A 27,467-nucleotide genomic window follows, 5' to 3' on the forward strand; every position below is an offset into this window, starting at 1 on the left:
TACTCATCTGCCGAATGAAAGATGAAAAAATGGGTCATATCGTTGGAGACTTAGTCCAAACGGTGTGGCCACACCATTTGGGATTTGAACTTTGAAAAAATATAAAGTTTTGTTTATTGGGCTCTTGACCGGTGTGGCCACACTGTTTGGCCTAAGTCTCAAACGCCAAAAAACATAACTTTATATTTTTTCAAAGTTCAAATCCCAAACGGTGTGGCCACACAGTTTGGACTTAGTCTCAAACGATGTGGCCAAGTCGTTTGGGACTTAGTCCAAACGATGTGGCCACACCGTTTGAGACTCAGTCCAAACGGTGTAGCCACATCGTTGGGTTTGCACAATGAACAACCTAGCCGGATCGTTTAAGCTTGTCGAATTCAATTTTTTAGGACTAATGACACACTTGTAATATTTGTTACTGCCGGACCCCAATTTGTGTTGGGCCGACTCCAAAAAAAAACGATTATTACAAGTGTGCCATTGGTTTGAAAAAAATTAAAAAAAACAATTATTACAAGTATGCCGTTGATTCAAAAAAATTGAATTGAAACCCCAAACTTAAACGACCACCGGGTCAAGAGCCCAAAAATAAAACTTTGAATTTTTTTTTCAAAGTTCAAATCAACGACATGGCTACAGCGTTTTGACCGAGTCCGCAGTCGGCGGTGGCCATGTCGCTTGGGATTTGACTTTAAAAATGGCCATTGTATTTGGACTTAGTCCAAAACGATGTGGCCATGTCGTTAAGATTTGAACTTTGAAAAAAATTCAAAATGCTTTTACGTTTTTGGGTTTGAACTAAGTCGGTGTAACGGTAGGTCGTTTGGGACTTAAGTCAAACGAACGTGGCGCAAGTTTCGTTTGGACTTTTTTCAAACAAAACCGGGTCGTTTAAGTTTGGGGTTTCAATTCAATTTTTGGGGACCAATAACATACTTGTAATAATAATTTTTTTAGATTTTTGAAACCAAAAGCACACTTGTAATAATTGTTTTTTGTGGGAGTCCGTCCAACACAAATTGGGTCCGGCAGTAATAGGACTCTTTTTTGTTTAGATTTTTTGGAACCAATAGCACACTTGTGATAATTTTTTTTTTTTTGGAATATGCCCAACACAATATGGGTCTGTTAGTAACAAATACATTTTTTTAAACGAGGGCTGGGCGAGTCGGTTGAGCAGCGCTAGACCCATTTTTAGAACAGTGGGAAAAAGTTTACTCACGCCACCCCTGATAAATATAAATACCCATCTGCCGAATGAAAGATGAAAAAATGGGTAAGGCTAAAACCGGCATAAACATATTTTCTCAAATAAACAGCTTCGTCTTCAAATTTTCAATAACAAAACCAACATCCCTTCTCAATTTAAAACCTTAACATCCAATAAATCTTTCTTATTATTTAATACTCTTCTTTGCTGAATCTAGATTATAGTTGGATTCATCAGATGGGGAACTTCCATTTCTGGCTGCCAAAGACACTATGTGAAACAGCGACATGCCTCCTATGCACATTCTCAACGTTCGGGGTGGTTTCAGTGTTGGCCACTATTATGAAGACACTGCAGTTACCATAAGCTCTGACTTCTTGGGTATCAATTCAATGGTAATCATAAGTTATTTTGGACACTTTATAAATTTGATCTTAGACTTTGTTATGTCTATAATGAGGCCATTCATTATTTTATTTCTTAGTAGTTAGTACTAAATGTCATTCTATCATTATACAAACTCAGAGTCAAATGTGGTTTTACTTGTACCTTGTAGGTGAGTGGCCACTTTCGATAGCATTTGTTTCGCCTTCGGTAATGTCTGCTCATCCTATGGAAATTTCCCAGTGTTACACGTAGGAAAATGAATACCCTTGCAATGGGTAGAATAGTTTTTTTGTTCCATCTAGGCTCTTTGTATTAGCATGGGGTATCGCCATATTGTACTTGATCACATGTTGATATTCATTCTAAGCTGACTGCAGTATGTGACTGACTGTCTGTAGGAGGGATCATGGTCTTTGAAGTTGGTTACTTTTTCAACATTGATTTTAACCTATGCAACTAAAGGCCTAGGTGCTTACAAGGTATTGTGGCTGCCTGAGCCTTGGTGACGCTAGGCCTGAGAATATAGGTTATCCTAGAATTTTTAACCTTGAGAAATGTTAACCTTGCTGGAAACATACCTGATGGAGTGAAAGGAGAGCAGCTGATGATGAGGGGCAAGTGAGGAATTGAGTGTTCGCGTTTTTAGTTTCAGCGTTAAGGAGGAGAGAGACCGCGGAATGCTAAAGAGCCAATTGCCGCTGAATGCTGAAGAGTACCAAGAAAAACAAACAACTTTGGGCACCTCTGAATGCTGAAAACTTAAGTTTCAGCACCTCTGAATGCTGAAACTTGAAAAAACAAACAACACCTTAGTCATTAACTACCTGTCCAAGAATATTCTTTTGGTAATAGGGATATCTGCTGTCATGTGTTATTTATGGTTGTGTCAAAGAGTAGTGTCCATAATACTTTTGGGCCTTTTATTATTAGCTGAGTCCACGAATTGGCTTTTGGTGTGTAAATTGAATTGATTATTTCAATTTGGGCAGTAGCTGTTGTCATATATTATTTGTTTTTATCTGTAAGAAAAGTAAATACCTTTGGATGGTATAGAACCGAGGTCAAGCTAGACATCGTATAATCATTATCGTGTTTTGACTCAAATCTAAATAATTTACACATGTTTTTCTTTTTAACAGTTACAGCAACTTTGTTCCCAAAATCCCTAAATCACCTTTATCTTTTTGAAAGTGGGACTGCATATGTGTATCCCATGGCCCCTCCCGAGGTTTGAGCAGTTAGGGCGACACCTTCTAAGAATATATGCACATCTAAATGCTATAAAATATAAAATAGAGGATATCGGATGCACATTCTCCCCTATCCATGTGGACATGTCACTGTATCAGTACCAGAGTCCTTATCCAGACATCATATCCCCTAAGGTCACATACGAGTATGTTTATCTTGTTAGTGCTTTGTTTGGGTTGCCGAAGTGGTGGGATGGGGTTGAGAGGTCTGCCCAGGCAAGGCAGGTTTAGATTTATCATTCACAGACTAAGAACAAAATGAACTCAGTTAAACATAATGTTTTTTTTTTGTTATTATTATGAACATGTATATGTATATGTATATAACATTAAGATAACAAGTATGTGACACAATATAATTTGATAGAAATATTAGGATAGGAATCATGGAGAGAGATTGAATGCTGAATATTGTCAGATTCTGGATTATCCAGATCTTTATGGAAATGGTGAGGTGTTTATAGGTTTTCTGTCACACTTCAAGACTGCAGTTGACACATAGCACCAGCTGATCAGTCTGCTGGGGGAAAACATGGAGATTAATAAATATTTTCTTTAAAAATTCGTTGTGGACGAACATGCTAAATTTGACTATGGACATCATACAAACCTGTTGTAAAGTTTTGGAGGCAAGTCAGTAGGCACGACAGAGGAAGTCCTGCTACAATTAAAGCAGTGAGAGTGGCACTGACGCACACGAAAGACTGTCATTTAATTTTGTGACTGATCAATTTTCAGGAAAGGAGATCTGTCTGATTTCCTTTTCCACTGAGGAGAATAGTGGTAAGATGGATTCCTGAATCTTGTTGGCGTAAGATTACAGATTTAATATGGCTGAAACAGTTCTGCAGAGACTTTCTTCATAGAACTATAGAAGTAGTATCAGCTCTCTATTTTCTAATTGCATTCATGCCATTACCATTGGAATTTCTCGGGGATCTCATTGATGAGTGTGGCTTATGCGCCATGTGGCTTTTGATGCATTATGGAAAGAGACTGTTACTGAACTTGTGAGGCTGGTCCAATCAGTTGAATGTGCACTGAATTACCCTAATAACCCAGATTTATACTGTAGTAGTTGCACCATCAAATCCAAAACATTCTTCCCAGCAGTGAGAAACGGACAATAAATTGTCCAATGTTGGCCCTCTGGAACCTGTAACCAGAAACACAAACCTTTAACCAGAAAGTAAGAATTCTGGTCTGGACAAATGAACTTCATCATTGATTCTTGGAAGCCATTGATCGTTCAGGCCAACTGGTTGAAAGTAAGAAGTCTCTTGCTAGCTAGATCGAACTTCGAATAACTTCTTGTTCTGCTTTCTTTTTCACGAATCTTGATTTTTATCTGAATTGTTTTATTCTTCTTTTGTCTTGAAGCAGATGCTGATCCAAAGACAATTCTTGAGTTGATGAAGATGCCTAGATTGACTAGATTGCAGGTTTGTTTTTTTATTCATCGAGTGGGATAATTTTGTATTTATTATATTACTTCCCCCCCCTGAGTATAATTTTTAATAGCATTGAAGAGAGATCACATGAGTAGTTTGCAGATGTGCATTCTTTGGTTGAAGTTGTAGGTAATTGCTCTTTTTCCAGGGGTTGTATTGATCTGTAATCAGGATGGTGTCACACCCTCTTACAATGGGAATGTCACCATTGGTATGAGCCTTGTTGTTGAATATTTGTGAGTGCATTATGTGTGGTTTTATTCTTTCAAGTCGCGGTCCAATGTTAATGTGTTAATGGAAGTGTATTGCTTAGAATGAAGTTGTTATTATTATTCCTTTTTTAAAGCAACAAGAATAGTGAAAGTTGTAGCTGACTCGAAGTTAGTTTTTTTTGTTTTTGAATTAGGGTTAGTTTTTTCAGTTAGTGTTTGTCTACATTTATGGATCCAGCTCAAAAGGTAAGTGTGCTCATTATTTGAGAGGTTGATGGTTTGATCCATCTGGATCCGCATGCGAATTATCTCTGTAGTTAAAAGTGACCTATCTGTCTTTAACCCGCTGTTCGTGTCATATTACAGCTTAAAATCCACTCGGTTCTTGGAAATGCAACTCAATTTCCACCTGGGCATTCATTATGCTACTTCCCTATAATTTTGCTTAGCAAAGTGTGTGTGGTGTTACTCAGTTAGTTGCGTAAGAGTTACAATGACAATGGGGGACAAAAATTAGCCTATGGGATAGTAATTCCAACAATAACTACGAGCATGTAACAATGGATATCCATGCATTTGGAACAATGTTAAGAAACCAGCTTATTTCCTTCATGCCAGCTTAGATATATTATAATGCTCCAAACATACTAGCGTTATGGCCTTTTGAGAAAACCCACCACATTTGATGGGTATGCTATAAACTTGGCTTTTGGGTGGCTAAGAGGGACAATATTAACTGTTGGTATGTGGTGAGTCGTTACAAAGTGCTACTATTAATGTGGTGGGGCTGTGATACCCTGGATTGGGTTTAATCCCACATTGGATACATAGCCGTCTTGGGTCTAGAATATATTGTAGTGCTTCAAACTTACTAGTGTCACCTTTGGAGAAAGACCCGCACCCATGATGGACAGACTTTGGACTTGTGCCTTTGGGTGCATAAGTGGAGCCAATATCGACTGTTGGTAGTTGTTGGGTCGTTCACCATCCTTGACAAGGACAGGGATGTCTGGTACATGTATAATAACAGGGGGTGGGTACATTGACTTGAAATTTCTGATTTGTTGATCTATTGTCAAGATATTTTATGACATCATCGGTTTATATAGAAAGAAGGTGACAATTTGGGGAGAGACTACAAGAAGATTAGACTTGGTATGGTGTTACCCTCATGTCTAAGAACCTAGAATAAAAAGACCAAGACATTTTAAATAGTGGGGAATGAGAACGAGATTTCGCCTTCCCAGATAAATACTTCCATTGTGTAAACACGGATCAGCGCTAACCTAGTTGGAATCTAAGTTACATTGATACAAATAGGTGTGTCCATTATCTGACAAAGATACGAAGTGTCTGACACGGCGAAATATCAAAAATGGGGCTATACCTCATACAATATGTCTGATATGTGTCCAACACGGACACATGACTATGTATCTGACACAGGATATTTTTGAAATATGGCGTGTCCATGTTACATAGGTTGGAATGTGTTAGTACCAGCCTATCAGGTATTACACGACAATTAGAGGAACACTATACAGATTACCTAGAGGGCCCTAATTGGAACGAAAGACTATGTGTGTGTGTGTCACTTTGTGTGTGTGTGTCTGCGTGTGTCTGTCTTTGAGTAGATAGAAATGCCTCGCTAAGGCATTATCATTTCACAACTGTTTGAGATATTGTCCCACACGGTGAATTTAAAGCCTTTCATCATTATAGTGTTGGATACTCCAATTTCAAGATTGAACCAGTGTGCTACTGTGTTAAGCTGATGCAGGAGCATCAAAATGGACCCACTAATCAGCAGGACTCACCACTAGTTTATTTTTGGTGTTCTTTATTTTGTTTTATTAATGTTAAAGTCTATTAGTATGTGCCTAGTCTTTTGAAGAAGTCATGTGACTAGCTCGTGACTTTTGAAACAATAGAGGGCTGAGATTTAAAAGTTATTAAACTTATTACAATATGGATGGGTAGGATGTTAGGGTTGATTGTCCACATTATATATTGTCGTATGGAGACCTCGTAAGCAGCTTTTATTCACTTTATCAAGAATTCTGATAATAAGAACTTTAGGTATTCCTGCTATTCTTATCAGTTCATGTTAGAATCCTTATTATTATTATTATTATTATTATTATTATTATTATTATTATTACTATTACTACTATGATTATTTTATGTTTTTTGAATTTCTTGACAAATTTTTAGCGAAGAAGATGCAAAAAAGAGAATTTACATTGTTGGGTGTAATGCTCCCTTTGGTTTTTGTGCTGAAATTTCTGTGGAGATGTTAAATAAGCTCAACGGTTAGTGCATTATCAGTTTGGAAATGAGTCTTTAATTACTTTGTGAGAGGGAGTCTTGCTGAAGCTACTTGTGTAATTTTTCTGCAGGTCTGCCGAATGTTATAGCGTTGCTTCCTGATTGTACGTTTCATGATAAGAACAAGGATTGTGGCGGTAAGTCTTTTTATGTCATGGATTACTTTGTTAAAAATTGTTGAATGTAGGGAAAGAGCCACTCCCTTGTTTACACTCCCACGTACATTCCCGTGTAAACAGTGTACCTACAACTTAAGTGAAGTACTGATTTTTGGTGGAGATGATGTCCCCCGCCATGAAGATCATCCACAGAGATAAGTCACCTTATTTGAATGTCTAACCTTATCAAAAGAGTTGACAGAACTGTGTGCGGTAGATGAAATACCAGAGTCCATCAGAAGATACTGTTCTTGCACTATTTTCGCTAGTAACTTGAGCTCAAATGTTTTCAAGTTTTGTAACATAATTTCTCTCTTGATTCTGTACATTTTTGAGCTGAGAATATTGAGATCTTATGATCTTCGCCATTTTTCTTTTCGTTGATATACTCTAGCTGCATCTAATAAGGTGGAGATATTATTAGTCTTGTTTTGACTCATTCTTTATTCCATTTTCATGCGGTCCTTGTTATTTCCCCTTTGTGCCCTTTGAGACCTGATTGGGGTCATTTTTATGAGACTTGGGATGAACATTATGCAGATCCTGAGAATTCTGAGGAACATATTTGGTGAATTCTGAAGAGTTTGGTAAAAGTGATAACCCATTTGCTCTACTGTTCAGATACGCCACACTTTGCATATGGCAATTGGGTCATCCCGTTTACGATTACCACCTACACTGAAGAAGCGGATCCTTATGATGATGTGGTGTGTCAGCAAGGTGCGCATACCATCCCTAGTTGAGCGTGTGACGAACCTATCTCGATAATCATCGTTGGTTGTTTCATTGTTTGTACCCAGTGCTGGTGCTTATATAAGATAATCAGAAATCAGCAAGTATTTGCGAAAAGAACGAGTCCATGAGCCCATTTTTCAATCTACTATCATTGTCCTGGAACTATATATCGGTTTGTCTAGAGTGCCACTCTTATAGTGACACTCTTATCTCACACTCCTCTTGAATCGTCCGATCTCTCCTCAAGATCTGATGATCTAATTTACTCAAAAATCACGAAATTTCAAAATTTCAAAATATTTCAAAATCATAAAAACAAAAAAACGCGAAATTTGTTTTCTTCTTCATCTCGGTCTTCTTCTTCTCCACTCCAGAAATTTTCGAACCTAGAAAAACTGTTTACCAAACAATTAATCAATTTTCTGATCAACAAGAACATTATTCAGTCTCAGAAAGTTTCTCAATTTTCGATCTAAGCTTCTTATAACTAGATCTCAGTTATGAACACACAAGAAATTTTTGATCTAAGCTTCTTATAACTAGATCTCTTCGATGAAGCATACGGTTTGGCATACAAGAGAAGCTCACCAGGCTCAAAGTCCAATCTCAAGATGTAAGCAATTAAAACCTCAAATCTATTTTATAATATTTATTCATCCTTTTTTATTTTTTTATAATGTTTTCTGGTTTAGGATAACATCTGTAAGTTTTGCTAAGAAGAGTTTACCACCATCTCAAATCGGTGTGTTTCTTCGTGATTATTACGGTATCGCTCAAAGATTCTGTCATACTGTGCAAAGATTCCAGTGCTCATACTGTGCAACAAAACTGATAAAGTGACTGCGCACACCAAGGAGTTCATCAGGAAACAGCTGGAAAAGGAATTGTAAGTTAAAATGGTTAGAGAATTATTGTATGCTTATTAGAAATAAAAATATGTATGAATTGACATGTTGAAAAACAAATTGTGGTTAATAGAAGCAACAAGTCTGAGATACCGTATAATTGTTTCTTGTACTGTACATTGTTAGCGTGTGGTTATTAGTGCTTGTGAATTTAGTTTGTATAGTAGATTATGAAACTTACTGATGTTTTGATTGTTTTGATGCGTTATAATGATACCCATTTATTTGTTTCAGTTTTTTAGAGATGCCCATATGATTAGTTCGCAAGTTTGCAGTATTTTAGTTCATTTAATAATGTTTGTTTCTTTGAGCTAAACATTATTAATGACTGATTTAAGCTATAGGTTTTATGAGCTTGTTCAGCGATAACTTGTTTACTTTGCCAGACACACAAAGGTACTAAAACACACTTACTACAACATTAGTTAGTTCCATCTTCCAAGTGTTTGATGCCAGCAATTTCAGAAGTAGTGATAGGATTATTTAAAGAAAATTTTCTTGTTTAGAATGGCGCAAATGGAAGATACATACAGAAAGAAAGTCGCAACACTTCTACAGGCTCTTTTTGAATGGGAAGACCTTTAAGAAGCCCCGTCGTCCATATGAGAAGGAGCGTTTGGATGAAGAACTGAAGCTTGTTGGAGAGTATGGGCTATCTGACTAAAACTCTGACGTTCTACCCTGCAGGTGATGAATCCCTCCTTAACGGCACCACTTATTTCGGCAACTGCATCACTGACGACAAGCGAAGATTTAGAATTATCCATGGCAATCGCTACCTATATTCATTCCTCCTCCATGGACGAGCGACCACTGCATCCCAATGCACACAAGAGCATTCTAGACATGTGTGATATGTTTGGATGCTCCAATAGAGGGGGCTTGCATCCCTTGTGGTCATTTGTCTGGATGCATGTCATGCCTGATTGAGATCCAAGGTAAAAAGTGGGGATGCCCAGTTTGCCGCGCCAAGATAAAGCAGGTTGTAAAGATCTATGTTTTTTGAGTGTCAGTGAAAGATGCTCTATTGCTTTTATGGCCTTGTGTAATTGTTTCTTATGTCCTCAAAATACTTTCGTGATTGTTCACATTCTCCTAGATGAAGTTTAAAAGACTACTGCTAGGTGCTGCTCAGTCAATGTTAGTACGTGTGTGGCCATGTTTTATATACGAAGCATGAGAGAAGCCAACAATATGATGTACATGCCGCTAGTTGCATAATATATGTAACATAAGTCTATGTACAACATATGCGTATGAATTTAGTACTAAATCTTTGATAGAGTTTCTTGTGTTCATTATTTATCTTCTTTCTATGACAGTATTGCCACTTGCAAAGTTCTATTGGACGATGTTTTGCCTGTATGGAAATGGGTAATTTGCGGTAGTGAATGAGCAAATAAAACAAAACGCAGGCAGTTCAGAGAACTGCAATCTCTCAGAACTAAAATACCGAGTATCTGCCAATGTCTTCTGCCAAAATGGTGGTTTGCTTCTTAGAAGTGATATATTATCATACTTGATCAGAAGTTCCATTTCACATTCAATCTGAAAGGTCTTACCATGTGATAAATTACACAAAAGAATTTTCAAAACTAAAATTACAGAAGTTTAGAACTAAAATCTATCAGAATTTTCAAAACCTGAATTACTGACATCACAAATGTGAACTGATAACCTGCTTTGAACCTTTGATAAATTAAACAAGAAAATAAGCATCATAATTTATATGGCCCCAAGTTGTAAAAGTGAACGTCTAATGTGAACATCAACCAACATTTCACGCAGAAAAAAATAAACGTTCATTGACTAAAATCATGTCCAGTTTTAATGGAACATAAATTACTTCCACCTATAAACGTAAACTAAGATTACGCATCCACTGTATATTGTATAAACTCCAAAACTTATTTTCCCCTTGGAATGGATTCCAATAATTTGATTGCTCAATGTATGTTACAAAACTATCAAACACCTTCAACAATCAAATGTGTCTGTTTGGACTTTGTCCCAAACGGTGTGGTATGCCGTTTGGCATTTAGTCTAAAAACGGTTGTGGCCATGCAGTTTGGGACTAAGTCCAAACGGTGTGGCCATGCCGCTTTAAGCAAATATCAAATGGTGTGGCCATGCAGTTTGGGACTAAGTCCAAACGGGTGTGGCCATGCCGTTTGGGACAAAGTCCAAACAGACACATATTTTTTTGCAAGTTCAAAGTCAAACGGCATGGCCACACCGTTTGGTTTTAGTACCTAACGGTGTGGCCATGCCGTTTGGACTTTGAACTTGCAAAAAATGGCGTGTTTGACTTTGTCCCAACGGCATGGCCACACCGTTTGGCCTTAGTCGTAAACGGTGTGGGCCATGCCGTTTGGAACTAAGTCCAAACGGTGTGGTATGCAGTTTGGGACTAAGTCCAACGGTGTGCATGCCATGTTTTGGCCTTAGTACCAAACGGTGTGGCCATGCAGTTTGGGACTAAGTCCAACGGTGTGGCCATGCCGTTTGAGGACAAAGTCCAAACAGACACGCCATTTTTGCAAGTTCAAAGTCCAAGCGGCATGGCCACACCGTTTGGACTTAGTCCCAAACGGAATGGCCATACCGTTTGGGACTAAGTCCAAACGGTGTGGCCATGCCGTTTGGCCTTAGTACCAAACGGTATGGCCATGCCGTTTGGGACTAAGTCCAAACGGTGTGGGCGGAAAGGACCAACGGGTAAAGAAAACTGAAGGGGAAGTGAAGAAATTGTACAATTTGTGAATATCCAAGATAAATAACATTGTCAACTAAGTTGGTCTCAAACGAAGTGTGCATATGGATTGTAAAAAATACGTGCTTTCAACAGTCGAACTTGGCAAAATGCAATTTTTGAGCATGGTTTCTCTGTCCTGTATCTCTGAGTTTCTGAATCAAACGAAACATATAAAATGGCAGTTCCCCCACGGAACTATATTCCTACAAATCAAACACATCCTAAGATTATTCAATTCTGGACTTGGCGCTCAATGGGCATTCATGTACATCCTTCAAATTTTTATTACACGCACTATTTGGTAGTTGCGAAGTGTACACTGGAATCACAATCCTCTCAAGAACGTAAGTGGCCATAAATGACATTATATCAGCTCGTCGGCAGTGCAGTTCAATTTGTATTTGCTTGGCTTAATGCGAACCGAAGAGCTTTAAGTTGACTAAATTTAAGTTAAGAATTATGGTTAGCTACTATATCACAATAGACAAATGTCATGTTAAAATCACCATTACATCCCAAAATGCGCAGTCCGTTTCAATATGTTCGGAGACAGAATGCTCCAATAGAATACATAATATGCCCGAAGACAGAATGCTTCAATAGAATACATAATATGCCCGGGGACAGAATGCTTCAATAGAGTACATAAAACAGCTGCGTCCTCGAATCCAAACCAATTTATTTTTCAAAAATTTGAACAAAGGTAAGGTACAAATCTCCAACAAATGCACCCTAGTTACATTGATTTAGGTTTTTTGAAAAGCTCTTGCAAAGACCTCGAGGGGGTTGGCCGCCATCGAGCTTGTTTTTTCCATTGATATGTCAGAAGAATCGTCTTAGTAAGGCAAAAAAAAAAATCCATAATATCAACAGAAGGAAAATTTTCTTTTACTTCTTAGTGAGAATAATGATGAGATGGAGCACATACCACATAGTGTTTCTTTTCTTTTCAATTTGATGATCAAGCTCCAATGAAAGATTTCTGAATCGAATTTCAATCTTTATAAAGTCACTAAAGGATAAGTGCAAGATAATTGCAATAAAACGAAATCTTAGTGGAACTAAAACATGACAAAGACAAAGAAAAGTACAACACCACAAAGATTTAATATGTCGACCTTAAAGCTTCAAGAAATGTTTTAGTTACGGCTCCTAGAAAAATGGAAGGTAAGAACACTAGAAATATAAAGTCATAAAAAGTTTCATAGCCCACAACATACTTCTAAGTGGCAACAGTTTTTCATTTACACTTTTATAAAAATCCCATATCTCACTTTACTAACACAATGCATATTTGAGTGGTTTTGCTCGATAAAAGTCTAATTTTAGTGAGCAATTCTAAAGGACTTGGTACCAGCACTCGAGTCATGAATATGCACTAACCCTAAAATGTAGTAGAATATATGATATGAACTATATAAATGATCATATACCTTGCTAGAGGCTGACGACTTACTCGACAAGAAGGCCTCATCTTGTCATACATAGCCAAACAATCTTAAATACCTATGTGTATGACTGCTTAAGAATGGAAACACATAGGCGGGGGAAAACATTACAAGTAAAACCATAGGGATCAAATATGAAGTTATTGTGTCACGGCCTCAATAACTATACTAAAACTATGGTTCATAATGCAATAATTTTTATTCTTATTCAAACCGCATTCATTCAAAGACATTATATAACTTCTACAAAAATCACAAACACTATCATTTAGCATTTTCTGAATTCCATAAAACATGTGAATTCATTTGTGAACTACCAAATGTATCACACTACCTACATCTTAAACCGTAACACATTTACAAGTAAAACTCATCACAATAACCAAAATACCCTTCATTCACCAAAACCCTAAACCCTAATCAATTTATCAATACTCCTAAAATATCAATTCAAAAGCCAAAAAATAACTCCTACCCATTTATCCATTCGATCCAATTCCACATTTCCCGGGCAACCTAAAAAACACCAAAACAATCATAACCACATTCCAAAAACAAAACTAAATATAATGAGGGGTTAACATTTTCTTCAAACACATTAACTAATAACTATTCCTTGGGTTTATCAATTGTGGTCAAGAAGAAGAAAGAAGAAAGCTCTCTTCTTCAACAAGTTTCTGAAGGCGTTGTTGAAGAAGTCCGACTCTGTTTTCGATTGTTACGAAGTTTTCTCCATCTATAAGTAGTCCATAAAGCAAGTCCATCGTATCTGAATATATACGATGCCCATACATTATGGATCGTTACGCATCTGGCTTTGAAAGGCGATAATGGAGTCAAATCGCGATTTGTGAAGAGTGGGGAAATCGAAGTTTTGGCTATACCATAGCGTTGGTTTTTTTTTGGGATTAAAACCGTTTGATTTGGTGGGGTTTGGTCGTTGGTTGAGTCTTTGTCAAGAGAGCTCGGTGTGGTGGATTAATGGCGTCAAGAGAACTCTCTGGAGCGATGGAATTGGGTTTTAGTGAGAATTTCGTGTTTTTCGTTTTTCAGTTTTTTGAATTAGTTGAAATTTTGAAATTTCACAATTTTTATTTCGAACTAGATCTAGTGATCTGATGAACAGATCTGAGAGACCAGAAGAAGTGTGAGATAAGGGTGTCACTATAAGAGTGGCACCCTAAACAAACCGATATATATATATATATATACACGCTCTATGAATGACTTGTAACATTCATTATGGGTATCGTTAGAAAAATAAGGTAACATTGAATATCAAATTCTGCAACCACAGCCTATGTTGTTTTAAAAGACGTTTTATGGAATAATTGACATTCTTCTATCTGTGTAAATGCCTAATGTACACAGCTGATCGTACATTAAGCTGCCTACTCAAATTGGGGATTATTGTTGAGATCCTGTATCTTGAGGCGAGAGAGTGTGAATGGGATTATCGAAAAAACGAAGCGGGGGGGGGGCCTTCCCCCCCCTCTCTCGTGATTACGACTTTTTGAGCACTTGGAAGTGCAAACTTCTGTTGTTGCAACTAGCAGCCCAGCAGTCATCTTTTAAGCTTTTGATCTCAACTGCTTTGGCGATAGAAACTATTTCAACTCTCTCTACGACTGTACATTTCGAACCCAATGTGGAAGTACTGCCATTAACTGTCCTTTTTCACGTCGATGATGGCTGTGGTGCGCCTCATTACAGAAAACTGCTAAACTGTAGAGGGGACTTTTTCTTCCAAACACATTCAAGTAACTACAAAATCAGGTCTATAGACTATATGACAAACAAACCACGATAAAATATGAACCAAGGATGTCAACGAATACCATGTTACAACCACACCATGATTTCGTCATGTCCGATATCCAATTCGCTCTTCTCAACTGTTCAATTGACTCTCTTGTCCTTCACCACTACCGTTCTTTGAGCTTCAACTTCTCTGGACACTCTTGTGATGAGCTTTACATTCTTGTACATCTTATAGGATTTACTTCGTATTGGTCTAGGCGGGTATCGACCTTGTTTGTTTTTTCGGGATTCAACACTGAAGTACATGAGCATCAGAGCATGAACACACTGGATTGATCAACTACACAACTTTGTATAATATTGATGATTTGAAGGGATTCAGGCCGTTGGACTGGACTTATGGGATCTGGATGTCGTACACCTAATTCTGGTGCGAAAGTTATCAACATTGGGCGGCACTTGCGAGTGCGATACAGCTACTGAACTGTTAGAGCCAGGAGGAAGGTTTGATCCATAAATGGTTGGCGTTGACGTCTTGACGAGTCGGGGTTACTTGTACTTCAACGTGAATGGAGGCAGAGTAGAGCTGCAAATTAGAAAAAATTAAGAAACATGACAGTCAGCAAATACTCAGCAACTAGTTTAATAGCCACAAGTAGTACTAAAGAAGGCAACCACCTTGTTGCTAGCGGTTAGGACGGTGATGAGCTTGTTGGTGTTGGTATCTGTGATGAGGGTGGTGACTGTGAAGGGGTTGTTGCTGGTGGTGACAGTGACGACAAGTTAGTTTCTGGTCGTGAGAATGGTGTCGATGATGATGAAGACAACGATGGGAAAATGCAAGAACCTGTACCTGTTTGAAGTTCAAGGTAAGAAATTTTAACAAAGTTTTGTGGACTGGATTAAAATCTTCCAGCAACCAAGCTGCTGTACTGCCAAAATTGAGCTGATAATAAATTAATAATGTTATCAGAAACTGCAATCAACAAAATTTAACTACTATTTCTTACTTGGATTGCTATTAACTAAATGAATGAAGATTATATAATTTTCCATCTAATATAGTGGAAGTGGCCGGGTGGAGAAATTCTCATTAATCTACAGAGCTTAACTAAGGCTAGATTGATTTAACGAGTAGAGCGAAAGTGAGATGTGCAGCTAGAACTGCATTTAGATCTGGAAATCAGTGTGATGATCTTTCATGGACAACAGGACAAGGCTCCCCGCCTCCCCTTGTGTCCTAGGCGCGCTTCATGTCCATGTCACATGAACTGTCTGAACCTCCATAGGAATATAGGATAGATTATCTATCAATCACAAAGAAATAGAGCATACATATACATATACTAGAGAGGCAGTGGGCATAGACTCGTATGGCAGAAAAATGACTCCAGCTGATTTAACAACAGTGAAAGTCATGGTTTATAACTGGGTGACTATATTAAAGTACTAGACAACCATCCATATGTACACAGTATAACATTTGCTTCCCGCCAATTTGTTTAACTTCAATTCGTTTTGTAAATTAGTTTACTGAACAATAGTCACAGGGCTCTCTTCAGTCTATATGAGAGTTTTTAGGATGCTTACAAGCATAGACTAACCAAACATAGCATATGCATTGGCCTGTACTAACTAAAGGTGGAATTCGAGCTAAACAAGCCGAGCTTTACAATGCTCAAGCTCGGCTCGCTAATTACACGAGCTTTAAATTGAGCTCGAGCTCGGTTCATATAGTTAAACGAGTGAGCTCGAGCCGAGCTTAAACGAGCCAAGCCCAAGCCGAGCTCGAGCCCTCGGTTATTTTACACTATAAATATGCTATTTGAACTAAACGAGCCGAGCTTCATCAAGTTCATTTGTTACATGAGTTTTTATTTGAGCTCGAGCTCGGCTCATATAGTAAACGAGCGAGCTCGAGCCGAGCTTAAACGAGACAAGCCCAAGCCGAGTTCCGAGCCCTCGGCTCAAATTCCACCCTTAGACTACTAACTCCTTCAACAGACTCAGTTAGGTGATTCTTATAAAGGTTTGCATGATAACCATTGTTAGGTGTCAATTTCAAATTTTTATCCGATTTGGTAAATTGCATGTAAGGGTCGGTACTAATTGTAAAACCAGTCAACTATTAAAAACCGGCCCAGGAGAGTTTAATTAGACAATCTGCCAGAAATTAGATTAGTAGAGATGCTCACAAAATAAAGACGTGCCCACTTGGTACAGTTTTGACTCCAACTGGCAATTGAGTTCAAGTCGAATTGTTCCAATCTCAATCAGGGGTGGCTCAAGATAATCGGGGGCCTAAGCAAAGTTCGAATAGGGAATCTTATATGATTAATATATACTAATAAAAATTGTTACATTTTTTTTATTTTTTTCTCACAACATTTTATTGATTTGTTTACGTTATTTCATATGATCCCAACTTTTTCTTTTTGTCTTTCTTGAATAGTTTTCACACAAACTTGAAACTTCAATTGATTTATTTAACAAAAAATTGCAAATAGAGAGATAATATAGAATAATTATACACCGAATAAAACAAATATAGAAAGAAAGAGAAATTATAGAGAAAAACCATAAAAGACAAAAATATAATATAGGTAAGATTGAATTGTTGGCGTTATATATACTTGATTATTTGTTATAGGGTGATGAAGAACTTTAATAAGTTATGGAAGCGTGCTACTTTTTGTTGGAGAAAGCGAGGGAACTGAAGGAGTTTAAGTGTTTAACACTACTTTAACAAATAAAAATTGTTACATATTTTTTTTCCCTCACAACATCTTATTGATTTGTATACATTATTTCATATGATCCCAGCTTTTTCTTTTTTCTTTCTTGAATAGTCTTCGCACAAAGTTGAAACTTTAATAGATTTATTTAAGAAAGAATTGCAAATAGAGAGAGAGAATGCAGAATAATTTTACACCAAATAAAACAAATATAGAAAGAAAAAGAGATTATTGGGAAAAACCATAGAAGACAAAAAAATGATATAGGTAAAATTGAATTGTTAGTGTTATACTTAATTATTTGTTATGAGGGTGATGAAAAACTTTAATTATATTAGTTATGGAGGTGTGCTATTTTCTGTTGGAGAAGGCGAGGGAACCGAAGGAGTTTAAGTGTTTAATACTACTTTAACAAATAAAAATTGTTACATCTTTTTTATTTATTTTTCTCACAACATGTTATTGATTTGTTTACATTATTTCATATGATCCAAGCTTTATCTTTTTTCTTTCTTGAATAGTTTTCGCACAAATTTGAAACTTTAATAGATTTATATTTAACAAAGAATTAGAGAGAGAGAGAGAGAGAGAGAGAGAGAGAGAGAGAGAGAGAGAGAATGCAGAATAATTCTACACCAAATAAAACAAATATTGAGAGAGAGAGAGAGAGAGAGAGAGAGAGAGAGAGAAAAAAACCATATAGAAGGCAAAAAAATGATATAGATAAGATTGAATTGTTGGCGTATATATACTTGATTATTTATCATGGGGTGATGAAGAACTTTAATTAGTTATAGAGGTGTGCTATTTTTTGTTAGAGAAGGCGAGGGAACTGAAGGAGTTTAAGTGTTTAACACTACTTTAACGTGATTTTATGGTTTCCAATTTGCCAATGTAAAAACGTTTATCCAACAGTTAAAAATAAATGAAAAACAATAGTGAGTTTTGGTTTTAATTTTTTTATTTTTATTTCAATGGCTGGATTGTATGGGCCTTGGGCAACGGGACCCTAAGCGGAGACCTACTTTGCTATACAGTTGAGCCGGCCCTGATCTCAATTCTCAAGTGACCATCACAACAAAGTGTGTTATAGCTGTCTTCTATTTCTAAAAATAAAACCAAGCGCATTGCTTATCAAAGACCATTAATACTGAGTAGTTGAGAATGCTCCCAGTGACCCACGTCAGCCCCTTTTTTTTTTTGAGACTGACACATCATTTTTTTTTAAAAAAAGTAAATCTACGCCTTTTTTTTTTGCAGATGTCAATTGTTCGTAACCCAAACAAAAATAAAAAAACAAAACTCTCCACCAGACAGAAAAAACAAAAACAAAACCAAACCCATCACTTCTTATTCACCGCCATTACCAGCACACTTTGCCACCACTCTGGTACGCAACTCGCTTTTTTTGTCACAATACTAAATACCCATCTCTTACTCTTCCAAAATTCAACAAATCAAAACACCCCTATCTGTGATCTATAGAGAATTTGCAAATGAGGAGATTTGATGGTTTTTGGATTCAGATTTGAAGTACGTCAAAAGCGCACAGATTCAAAAAAGGCTCTAAATGATCTTCTCTTCAGTAGCGGTTGCTCAACTTTGCCATTTCAGGTAGACCTCTTATTTATGCTTGGAAAAATATGTAAAGTTTTGGCAACTTAAAGGTTTAGTCTTCTTTCCATTGAATGGATGGAATTAATGTGATGCATTCTGCTTTTTAATACATTTTAAAAGAAGTCGCTATCCAAATCTCAAAGATGCAATGTTGGGCAAAACACTATTTGTTCCCATGCTTTTTGTTTTTTGTCAAATCAATATTTTAGTGATATATAAACAAATTACACTGGGGAGGTGACAAGCACGCTACAAATTGTGCCGCAAAGTCCCTTTTTGAATAGCAAATCTCAACCACAATCTCATTAGCGCCACATCATTTTTACATGTTTTACTTTAACAAGCATGACATCTGGTGTTTACTGTCTAGAACTCCACTTCAACATGGGGGACTGAGGAACCAAGTATCTGGGATGCAGTAGAACCAGATAGTTCTAAGAAGCAATCTCGATCCAAAAAGTCACGCCGTTCACCACCACGAGCTAAAAAAGGTGATTATACTGGATATAAGGATATAACTTTAGCTGTATAAGCATTGATAACCCCTGACGAGGCATTGATGTTTCTAGAAAATGTGTACTTTGCATTGTTTGAACCTTAGTGGATAAGGGACATACTGCATATTCATTCTTTTTCGTAATCTGTACTTAAGATTCTTTGAGATCTGGGTTAAAGTAATAACCTTCTAATATATTTTAAGACATAGTAGACTCTATTGGTATCAATACCAAAGTTTTAAAGCTAAGGTCTCTTTTTAGCTTTTATTTTTATTTTTTTTCAGAAAGGGATTTGAATTTTTACTATTGCACGTTTGCACCCTCTTACAACTTGGTATCTCATTATATTTCATGTTCAGGCAACCGATTTTACTATTGCACATTTGCACCCTCTTACAACTTGGTATCTCATTGTATTTCATGTTTAGGCAACCCGGCGGCGAAAAGAAATTTTCATCGACTCGACTTCGCCAAAATGTGTTTCAAGCTAGATTTGGAAATAGATATTATTATCTGTGATCGTTTAGAAACTTCGGAAGAACCAGGTTTCGGACTTCTTCGGCTGAATTTGAGTGGAGAGACCGATCAAGCTAGACTAGAAATAGGAGAAAAGTATGGGACTCTGCCAGTGATATCGATGATGAAGATGATGATGACAAGTCATGCATGGCAAGTTCATACTCTGATAGAACAGTTCTTGGTTTGCCGCCAACAGGCCCTTCAAAGATTGATGCCGTCAAAACCGCGTAAGTAGGCCATTATTGTTGTGCATTATGAACTTATACTCATTGATATGGTAGTTTTCCTTTATGATTGGAATGGGTAAAGAAATTGTTTCACCTTTACTCACATGTACATTTTCAAATTGCTTCTTATAGGTTCCGCTCCTCAGCTTTGAAGTGGCATCCTGATAAGCATCAAGGCCCTTCACAGGTAAGGTTCAACTATTACTATAGACGATTGCGATTGTGATTGGCTTCCCCCACAACGAATCCAAAATTTCAATAATGAGAGGTGGACAAACCGTGGACGAGAAGATAAAAATCATTGGCGCTTTACTCTGAAAGAAAACGGTTTGAGATTTTCCACAGAGCAAGAGCTGTATGATTATTATGTTCACATATTAGCCAGGGTTCTTCCAAATACTGCTGAAGCAAAAAAGGAAATTTATATTGTAACTTGTGAGGAACCTTTTGGTTTTGGCACTGAAGTTGATAAAATTATTGCGTCGAAGGTTGTACATTTCCCAGAAGTTGAAGACTGTGATGAAGACAACTTCTATGAGGCTAGGTGTCACACCCCAAATTTCCAGACAATATTTAAAACAATTATATTTAATTATCTGGAAACCCGGGGTGAAACAAAACCCAAAACCCTGTTATCAAACACGATATATACAAAAACTGAAATCAAAAGAAACGAAAAGGAAAAAAATCCTTAAATTACATTATTAAACTATAAAGAAACTAACCCACTCTTCAGAAAATCTTAAACCAGAAGACTCCAAGAGCAACTCCAAATCACGTCTCCTTATCCACTGCACTCCACCATCTATGTTCCCAAGAACACACCCATGTTGCAAAACAAAGCAAACATGGGTCAGCAAATTGAATTTGCTGGTATGAGTAGACTAACAACAAAATATATAATAATCTTTTAAATGAATAAATGTAACATTTCAAACAATTTCAACTTGGAAGACAATATAGTTCCGTTTTCCAAAAACGGCGTGTAGTTTCTTCCCAAGTAAGATTTCACCCCCAACATACAAATTCCAAGAATCTCATATAACAGTACTCGTCATTCCAACTTTCCAAAATAACTCACAATACAATACCACTTACATTCCATTTATTAAATGCACATATGCCAACCTAATTAAATATGTGTTTGGTATACCTTACCTTTAAGCCAACACGCCGTCTTAGGGTAGGATATTTCGCCCCTCGCAGAAAAGATTAATAGATCCTACCCTCCTGCAAAACAGAGTTAGACATCACAATAAAATGATTTATCTCAGCCAGTCAAAATTCCATTCATAACCAAACCTCATTTAAGACAATTAAGTCTAATTGATATTACTCGGTTAGATCCCGATATTCGGGAATACCACTTATCATAATACCTTCATCAAGGGTAGTCATTCATATGACATCATTACGTCATAAAGTTTCTGCGTGCATAACCATAGATCTCAGACTATCACAAGTCATTAATAGTTTCGTAATAACATATCAAGTTATAGTCATTTCACAGTCACATAAAAATCACAATCATTTACTAATATTATTTACCGTTACACTTCATATCCATAACATTACACAATTCATATACTTTTACTTTAGTATCACTCGTCTACTTATGAGAACGAGGAAAAGTCACAACCAAGGAGTATATTCATCCCTTGTGAGTATCAACTCATACAAACCACGTAAGCATTTATCATAAGAAATCATATACATCATATGCAATAACTCCATCACACGTAAAATCAATATTTTACTTTTGCTTATTAATTATCTCGTTGACTCATTTATTCAAAGACACAGCCCAACCTTTAGTTCCTACTCCACGATTTGCACTACACACATTTGCCAAATCACACATATCCGTGTGCCTCACTCACACCGAGTACCACTACAAGACATATGTCCCAAGCGGGATATAAGCCTCCGGGGAAACATATTTTTATCTTGTAAACTCTTAACTTGTGAGTCCGCGACCATTTTCGGGCTTTCCATACACATAATCACAAAGCCTCCTTTGGGCATAACAAAATATCGGTCATTCATGGCACATTCAATGAATACCTTGGGTCATTCCCGCCACATTCAAGGAATACCCATCATAACATTAACGGGCCATTCATGGCACATTCAATGAATGCCCCGAGTCATTCCGCCACATTCAAGGAATACCCAAACCTACATTCCGTACATTCAAGGAATACGACCCAGCCCCCAAGAAGGCGAATACCTTAGTTCCTCTCTAGGGGCGGTCAAACTATTGGGTCATTCATGGCACATTCAATGAATACCCATCTATCACATGACATCACAAGTCATAATATCTCATTACCAAATCCACGAGGCATGGAGAGTTCTAAAGATGTGGGCTTACACTTTAAAACATTATTATCACTTATAATTATACTCGTTATTACTCATGTCAAAACAGACCACACATGTAGAGAGTCATTTCGCGTGTCAAGGCAAATCAAGCACTTAAGCATCATTTAATGTAAACAGACTTATAATCAAACAAATACAATTTACATAACCACACTCATATATACAATATTGTAAACAAATAGTTCATTAACCCAAATTCAAGTCCACACACACTAATGTCCAAAACAGATCTACATATACTAAAGTCTATATTCATATACAACTTCTATCTCACACATATATATTTATGTAGTATCAAAACAACAGTACTTTCTAACACAATCACATAGTTATCACACAAACTAATATATATATTATAGATATAGTGACTGCACCTGTACATAAGGCTGCCTACGTATCCAATCTTTTAAGATTAGAATCAAGCCTTACGTAGCTCTTAACCAATTCTCCAAATATTTTAATAATCACGATAAAATAAAACATATAGATATATTTTCATTCCACACCAATATTTTCACGATAGTAAGAATATATTGAAAGTATAATAATCACTGACCATCTAATGCCATCATGTAACCACCCAACTATATCTATTTTAAACTTGAGCTAATTCTAACAACCTTGTTAATCCGTGCCTTGACAGACAACCCACCATTGGATCTGCCTAAAATTTGTATATGTCATTTAACTGGATATCAAGAATCTATGGATTAAATTTGAGGTCAATCCGATAATAGGTTGACCTCCATCTAAACAGAAACAAAGGACTGCACCCATCAGTTTTCTGGTGTAGTTTCTACTACGACTAGTCCCACTAATGGAAGCCTCGACAGATATCAAGCCATTGGATAAATCTAAAAATCTAATATGGAAGACTAAAATGTGTCAGGAAACTATAGATTAAATTTCATACAAATCCGAGTACGGAAAGGTCACCATCTAAGAAGAAACAAAAGACTGCACACTGCAGTTTTTCTGGTGTAGAAACACTAGGACCTGTCATTCTTATGCGCACCTCGACAGAAATCCAACCGTTGGATCTGTCTAAAATTTTAATATGTCAGACTACAATGTGTCAGGAAACTATGGATTAAATTTCATACAAATCTGAGTATGGAAACGACACCATCTAAGCAGAAACAAAAGACTGCACACTGCATTTTTTCTGGTGTAGAAACACTACGACGTGTCACGCTTATGCGCGCCTCGACAGAAATCCAACCGTTGGATCTGTCTAAAATTTTAATATGTCAGACTAAAATGTGTCAGGAAACTATGGATTAAATTTGAGAAACATCCGTGTGCGGAAAGATCTCCATCTGAACAGAATTAAAAGACTGCGCAGACAACTTTTCTAGAATGGTGTTTACTGTTAACTGTTCATCTTCTTCACAAAACTCTATACAATTTATTAATGGCTTTATCCTCCCAATATACAATCCATATGATCACACATAACAAACAACATATCATATTTCTATGGAAACAATAAAAGAAATAAATATAACTCACCTTATGAAGTCTACAAGATGTAAACAACTATGAATATCAATAGTGCGGTGAGCCCAATACTTTGCGTCCCCTTTTTTTTCTTTTTTCTTCCTCTTCCCCTTCTTTTTTATTGGAGGCTAGGGTTTTGATTTTGAATAATCATCTTTTCTGAGAGAAAAATTCAAGAGCTCTTATTTATTCCATGTTTTAAGTCTGTTTACTGTTAACTGTTCATCTTCTTCACAAAACTCTATACAATTTATTAATGGCTTTATCCTCCCAATATACAATCCATATGATCACACATAACAAACAACATATCCTATTTCTATGGAAACAATAAAAGAAATAAATATAACTCACCTTATTAAGTCTACAAGATGTAAACAACTATGAATATCAATAGTGCGGTGAGCCCAATACTTTGCGTCCCCTTTTTTTCTTTTTTCTTCCTCTTCCCCTTCTTTTTATTGGAGGCTAGGGTTTTGATTTTGAATAATCATCTTTTTACAGAGAAAATTCGCAGCTCTTATTTATTCCATGTTTTAAGTCTGTTTACTGTTAACTATTCATCTTCTTCACAAAACTCTATACAATTTATTAATGGCTTTATCCTCCCAATATACAATCCATATGATCACACATAACAAACAACATATCCTATTTCTATGGAAACAATAAAAGAAATAAATATAACTCACCTTATTAAGTCTACAAGATGTAAACAACTATGAATATCAATAGTGCGGTGAGCCCAATACTTTGCGTCCCCTTTTTTTCTTTTTTCTTCCTCTTCCCCTTCTTTTTATTGGAGGCTAGGGTTTTGATTTTGAATAATCATCTTTTACGAGAAAAATTCAGCAACTCTTATTTATTCCATGTTTTAAGTCATTTTAAGGTAACCTATGGGCCTCCAATGGGTCTAAAAACACCCAAGGTCCATACCTATATGAATGGGTACATTTTAACAATGTTTTCAAGCCCAAAATGATTATAAAATACCCACATAAGTTCTAACAAACAATTCAAGTAAAAACATTAACTTTTTTTTTTTTGAAAATCAACAATAGCTAAACAAATTCTAGAATAAGCTAGACTTCATAATATAATAGTTATTTTCAATCAAATAATTTAATTTATGTTGTTTAAAAATTGGGGTTGTTATACTAGGAATAAGGAATCCAATGTGCCATTAAACACCCGTTTTGTTCCAAAGAACAAGAATTGCCGGCTTGAAAACATCTTCAGTTATCATTATCTCTCTGAACGGAACTTAGAATGGGATTCTGATCATTGGCTTATCAATGTAACGCGGGTACCTAATGACAAACAAGCTAGGTACTTTTGAGTTTTACGTAAAATTACTATCAAAGGTTCTTAAAAGTGAAAACGAGGCAAAACAGAAAATTTATATGGCTTGGCTTAGGCCTCCCTGGGGTTTCGCTGCTAAAATTGACGAGGATACTTTAAATAAGCTTAAAGCTCTGCCAGATGTTCTACAAGTGCTTCTAGATTATTCCTTTGATCTAAAGGACGAGCTATATGAGGAACTACATCTATTCGATATCGAGGATACTATGTGGCGAGTCCTATATATTGCCGGTTCTCAAATAAGTACAGATTACGGATATTGCAATGATTAGGGTGACCAATCAAAAAATAATTACTATCAAGAATAATGAAGGCGAGGAATAGTATATAGGGGCATGGTGCGTTTGCATCTTCATATTGATTTGAATGTATTCGTTGTTTATTGCTATAATGCTAAGAAAAAAAATCCTTTCTAAGAGTTACTTGCATTCGCGGAAAAAAGAAAGAAAGATGCAACATGTATCAGTACCAGAAATGCATTACAATGATCGCAATAGACAAATTCTATTTCAATTTTCAAAGAACCACAATGAAGACGACGATGGTGCTACTGTCAATCTAGATTCAGAAAGGAAGGGGAAAACTGTCGTATTCAAAAAATTTACACGTTAAACAATATTTCAACCTGTTTCAGGGTGTCAGCCCGAACAGTTTTGAAAGCACAGTCCTAGGACAATAATAACCTAGGTGAGGGTGATTAAAATTGTTATTTAGGACAATAATATTTCAAAAAAAATTAGAAAAACATAAACCCATTAAACAAAGTATATATATATATATTATAAGCAATAAATCATTAGCTATCAGCCTATCAATATACATATATTATTTTTTCAAGTGGAATTTAGATTTTTTTGTCATTAGCTATCTATGTTATTCCTTAACACCCAAGTAAACCTCCGTTTTCATCATTACTGCTCTCACTCTCTCGTTTAGAAACTAGGGTTATCAATATTTTTAGTAACTTCTGAAGTTATTGAACTTTCTTCTATATATAGATTTCATTACTATACTCTCACATTCTCATAAAGTAGTCATAATAATAATATCGATCATGGGTCGTAATGCAGGAAAGATTTCCATGCAACCAATTGCAAACAACAAGGCACGAAGAGTTACTTTTGTTAAGAGAAAGAATGGCTTAAAGAAGAAACTACACGAGTTAACAACTTTGTGCGATATTGAGGCTTGTATGATTTGCTTTGATGGTGATGACGGCACTGTTGAAACATGGCCTGAAGACCAAAGGAAATTTAATGGGGTCATTCAGAAATACAAACGAGTTGGAAGGATAGAAAGAGAGAAGAATTGTGTCAACGTCGAGGGTCAATTGGAAGCAAGGAAGAAGAAGTTGGAAGATAATTGTGGTTGGGATCAACAGCTTGATGATTTGTCAAAGGAGAGTTTGAGTGAGTTGGGGTGTTCACTGGATTGTCAATTGGAGAAAGTGAGGGAAAGGGTTCATCAGTTGAACAATGTGAGTCATGAAAATAGTAATTCTGTTCTTGTTGATGAATCCCATCCACCTTATTTTGGCGACAATTCAGTGATGATAGGAAGCCCATCCAATTATTACTATGGCAATCAACAATTTACGATGGCAGAGTGCTACGGACTGACAATGATGATCAAACTGATTTTTCTGGGGTGGCTCAACCAATAATGATTCAACCCCCACCACTTCAGCAGGCCATGCCATGGTCGCAAGATGCCACTATGTACTTGTACTCTCTCTAATCGATAGTTTACCACTATTTAATTTCTCTACAAGACTTGTATTGTTTTTTTTTTTTACGTAATCTTGAATTTGTTTTTACATCGTGGATTCCAATCATTCTGTGAGAGAAACGTCAATTTGTTTTAGGTTCACTCTCATGAGTTTTTTGACAAGAAAAACTCTAGATTTCACTATATGAAATTGGATTTCTTGGAGGTTCACTGTTGATTTATGGATTCGCCAAGTTAACTAATTAGGATTATTAAGCCAAATCTCTTCGAATTTTGATGTGAGGTTACAAATACTCT

General features: G+C 36.5%; 1 protein-coding gene across 11 annotated transcripts; it reads left to right on the plus strand.

Annotated features, from left to right (window-relative positions):
• The first annotated feature begins 1,250 nt into the window (after nucleotides 1-1,250).
• LOC147480991 (uncharacterized) lies at nucleotides 1,251-27,389 on the plus strand. 11 transcript variants are annotated; one of them, XM_086576766.1, is made up of 11 exons: nucleotides 1,251-1,605; nucleotides 1,767-4,115; nucleotides 4,231-4,289; nucleotides 4,447-6,822; nucleotides 6,910-6,975; nucleotides 14,836-15,469; nucleotides 18,596-18,949; nucleotides 19,323-19,443; nucleotides 19,878-20,195; nucleotides 20,328-20,382; nucleotides 26,513-27,389. In XM_086576766.1, exons 7-10 carry the CDS (start codon nucleotides 18,845-18,847, stop codon nucleotides 20,345-20,347), a joined length of 564 nt encoding a protein of 187 aa, XP_086432892.1. In that variant the 5' UTR covers nucleotides 1,251-1,605; nucleotides 1,767-4,115; nucleotides 4,231-4,289; nucleotides 4,447-6,822; nucleotides 6,910-6,975; nucleotides 14,836-15,469; nucleotides 18,596-18,844; the 3' UTR covers nucleotides 20,348-20,382; nucleotides 26,513-27,389. The 11 variants fall into 11 exon arrangements, 1 of the variants encoding a protein (XP_086432892.1); XR_015204211.1 differs by lacking the exons at nucleotides 14,836-15,469; nucleotides 18,596-18,949; nucleotides 19,323-19,443; ... (1 more) ...; nucleotides 20,328-20,382; nucleotides 26,513-27,389 and adding exons at nucleotides 7,537-8,344; nucleotides 8,424-8,617; nucleotides 8,981-9,032; nucleotides 9,143-9,920 and having other exon boundaries at nucleotides 1,253-1,605; XR_015204214.1 differs by lacking the exons at nucleotides 14,836-15,469; nucleotides 18,596-18,949; nucleotides 19,323-19,443; ... (1 more) ...; nucleotides 20,328-20,382; nucleotides 26,513-27,389 and adding exons at nucleotides 7,537-8,344; nucleotides 8,424-8,617; nucleotides 8,981-9,920 and having other exon boundaries at nucleotides 1,253-1,605; nucleotides 4,447-6,589; nucleotides 6,725-6,822.
• The last annotated feature ends 78 nt before the right edge of the window (nucleotides 27,390-27,467 follow it).

Source organism: Coptis chinensis, chromosome 8, assembly GCF_015680905.1.
Source record: "Coptis chinensis isolate HL-2020 chromosome 8, ASM1568090v1, whole genome shotgun sequence".
Taxonomy (NCBI): Eukaryota; Viridiplantae; Streptophyta; class Magnoliopsida; order Ranunculales; family Ranunculaceae; genus Coptis; species Coptis chinensis.

Coding starts and splice junctions, on each gene's coding strand:
- LOC147480991 (XM_086576766.1), top strand. CDS start 18,845: ATGGTTTTTGGATTCAGATTTGAAGTACGTCAAAAGCGCACAGATTCA. Junction 18,950..19,322: donor GCTCAACTTTGCCATTTCAG/GTAGACCTCTTA, acceptor TTTACTGTCTAG/AACTCCACTTCAACATGGGG. Junction 19,444..19,877: donor ACCACCACGAGCTAAAAAAG/GTGATTATACTG, acceptor TTTCATGTTTAG/GCAACCCGGCGGCGAAAAGA.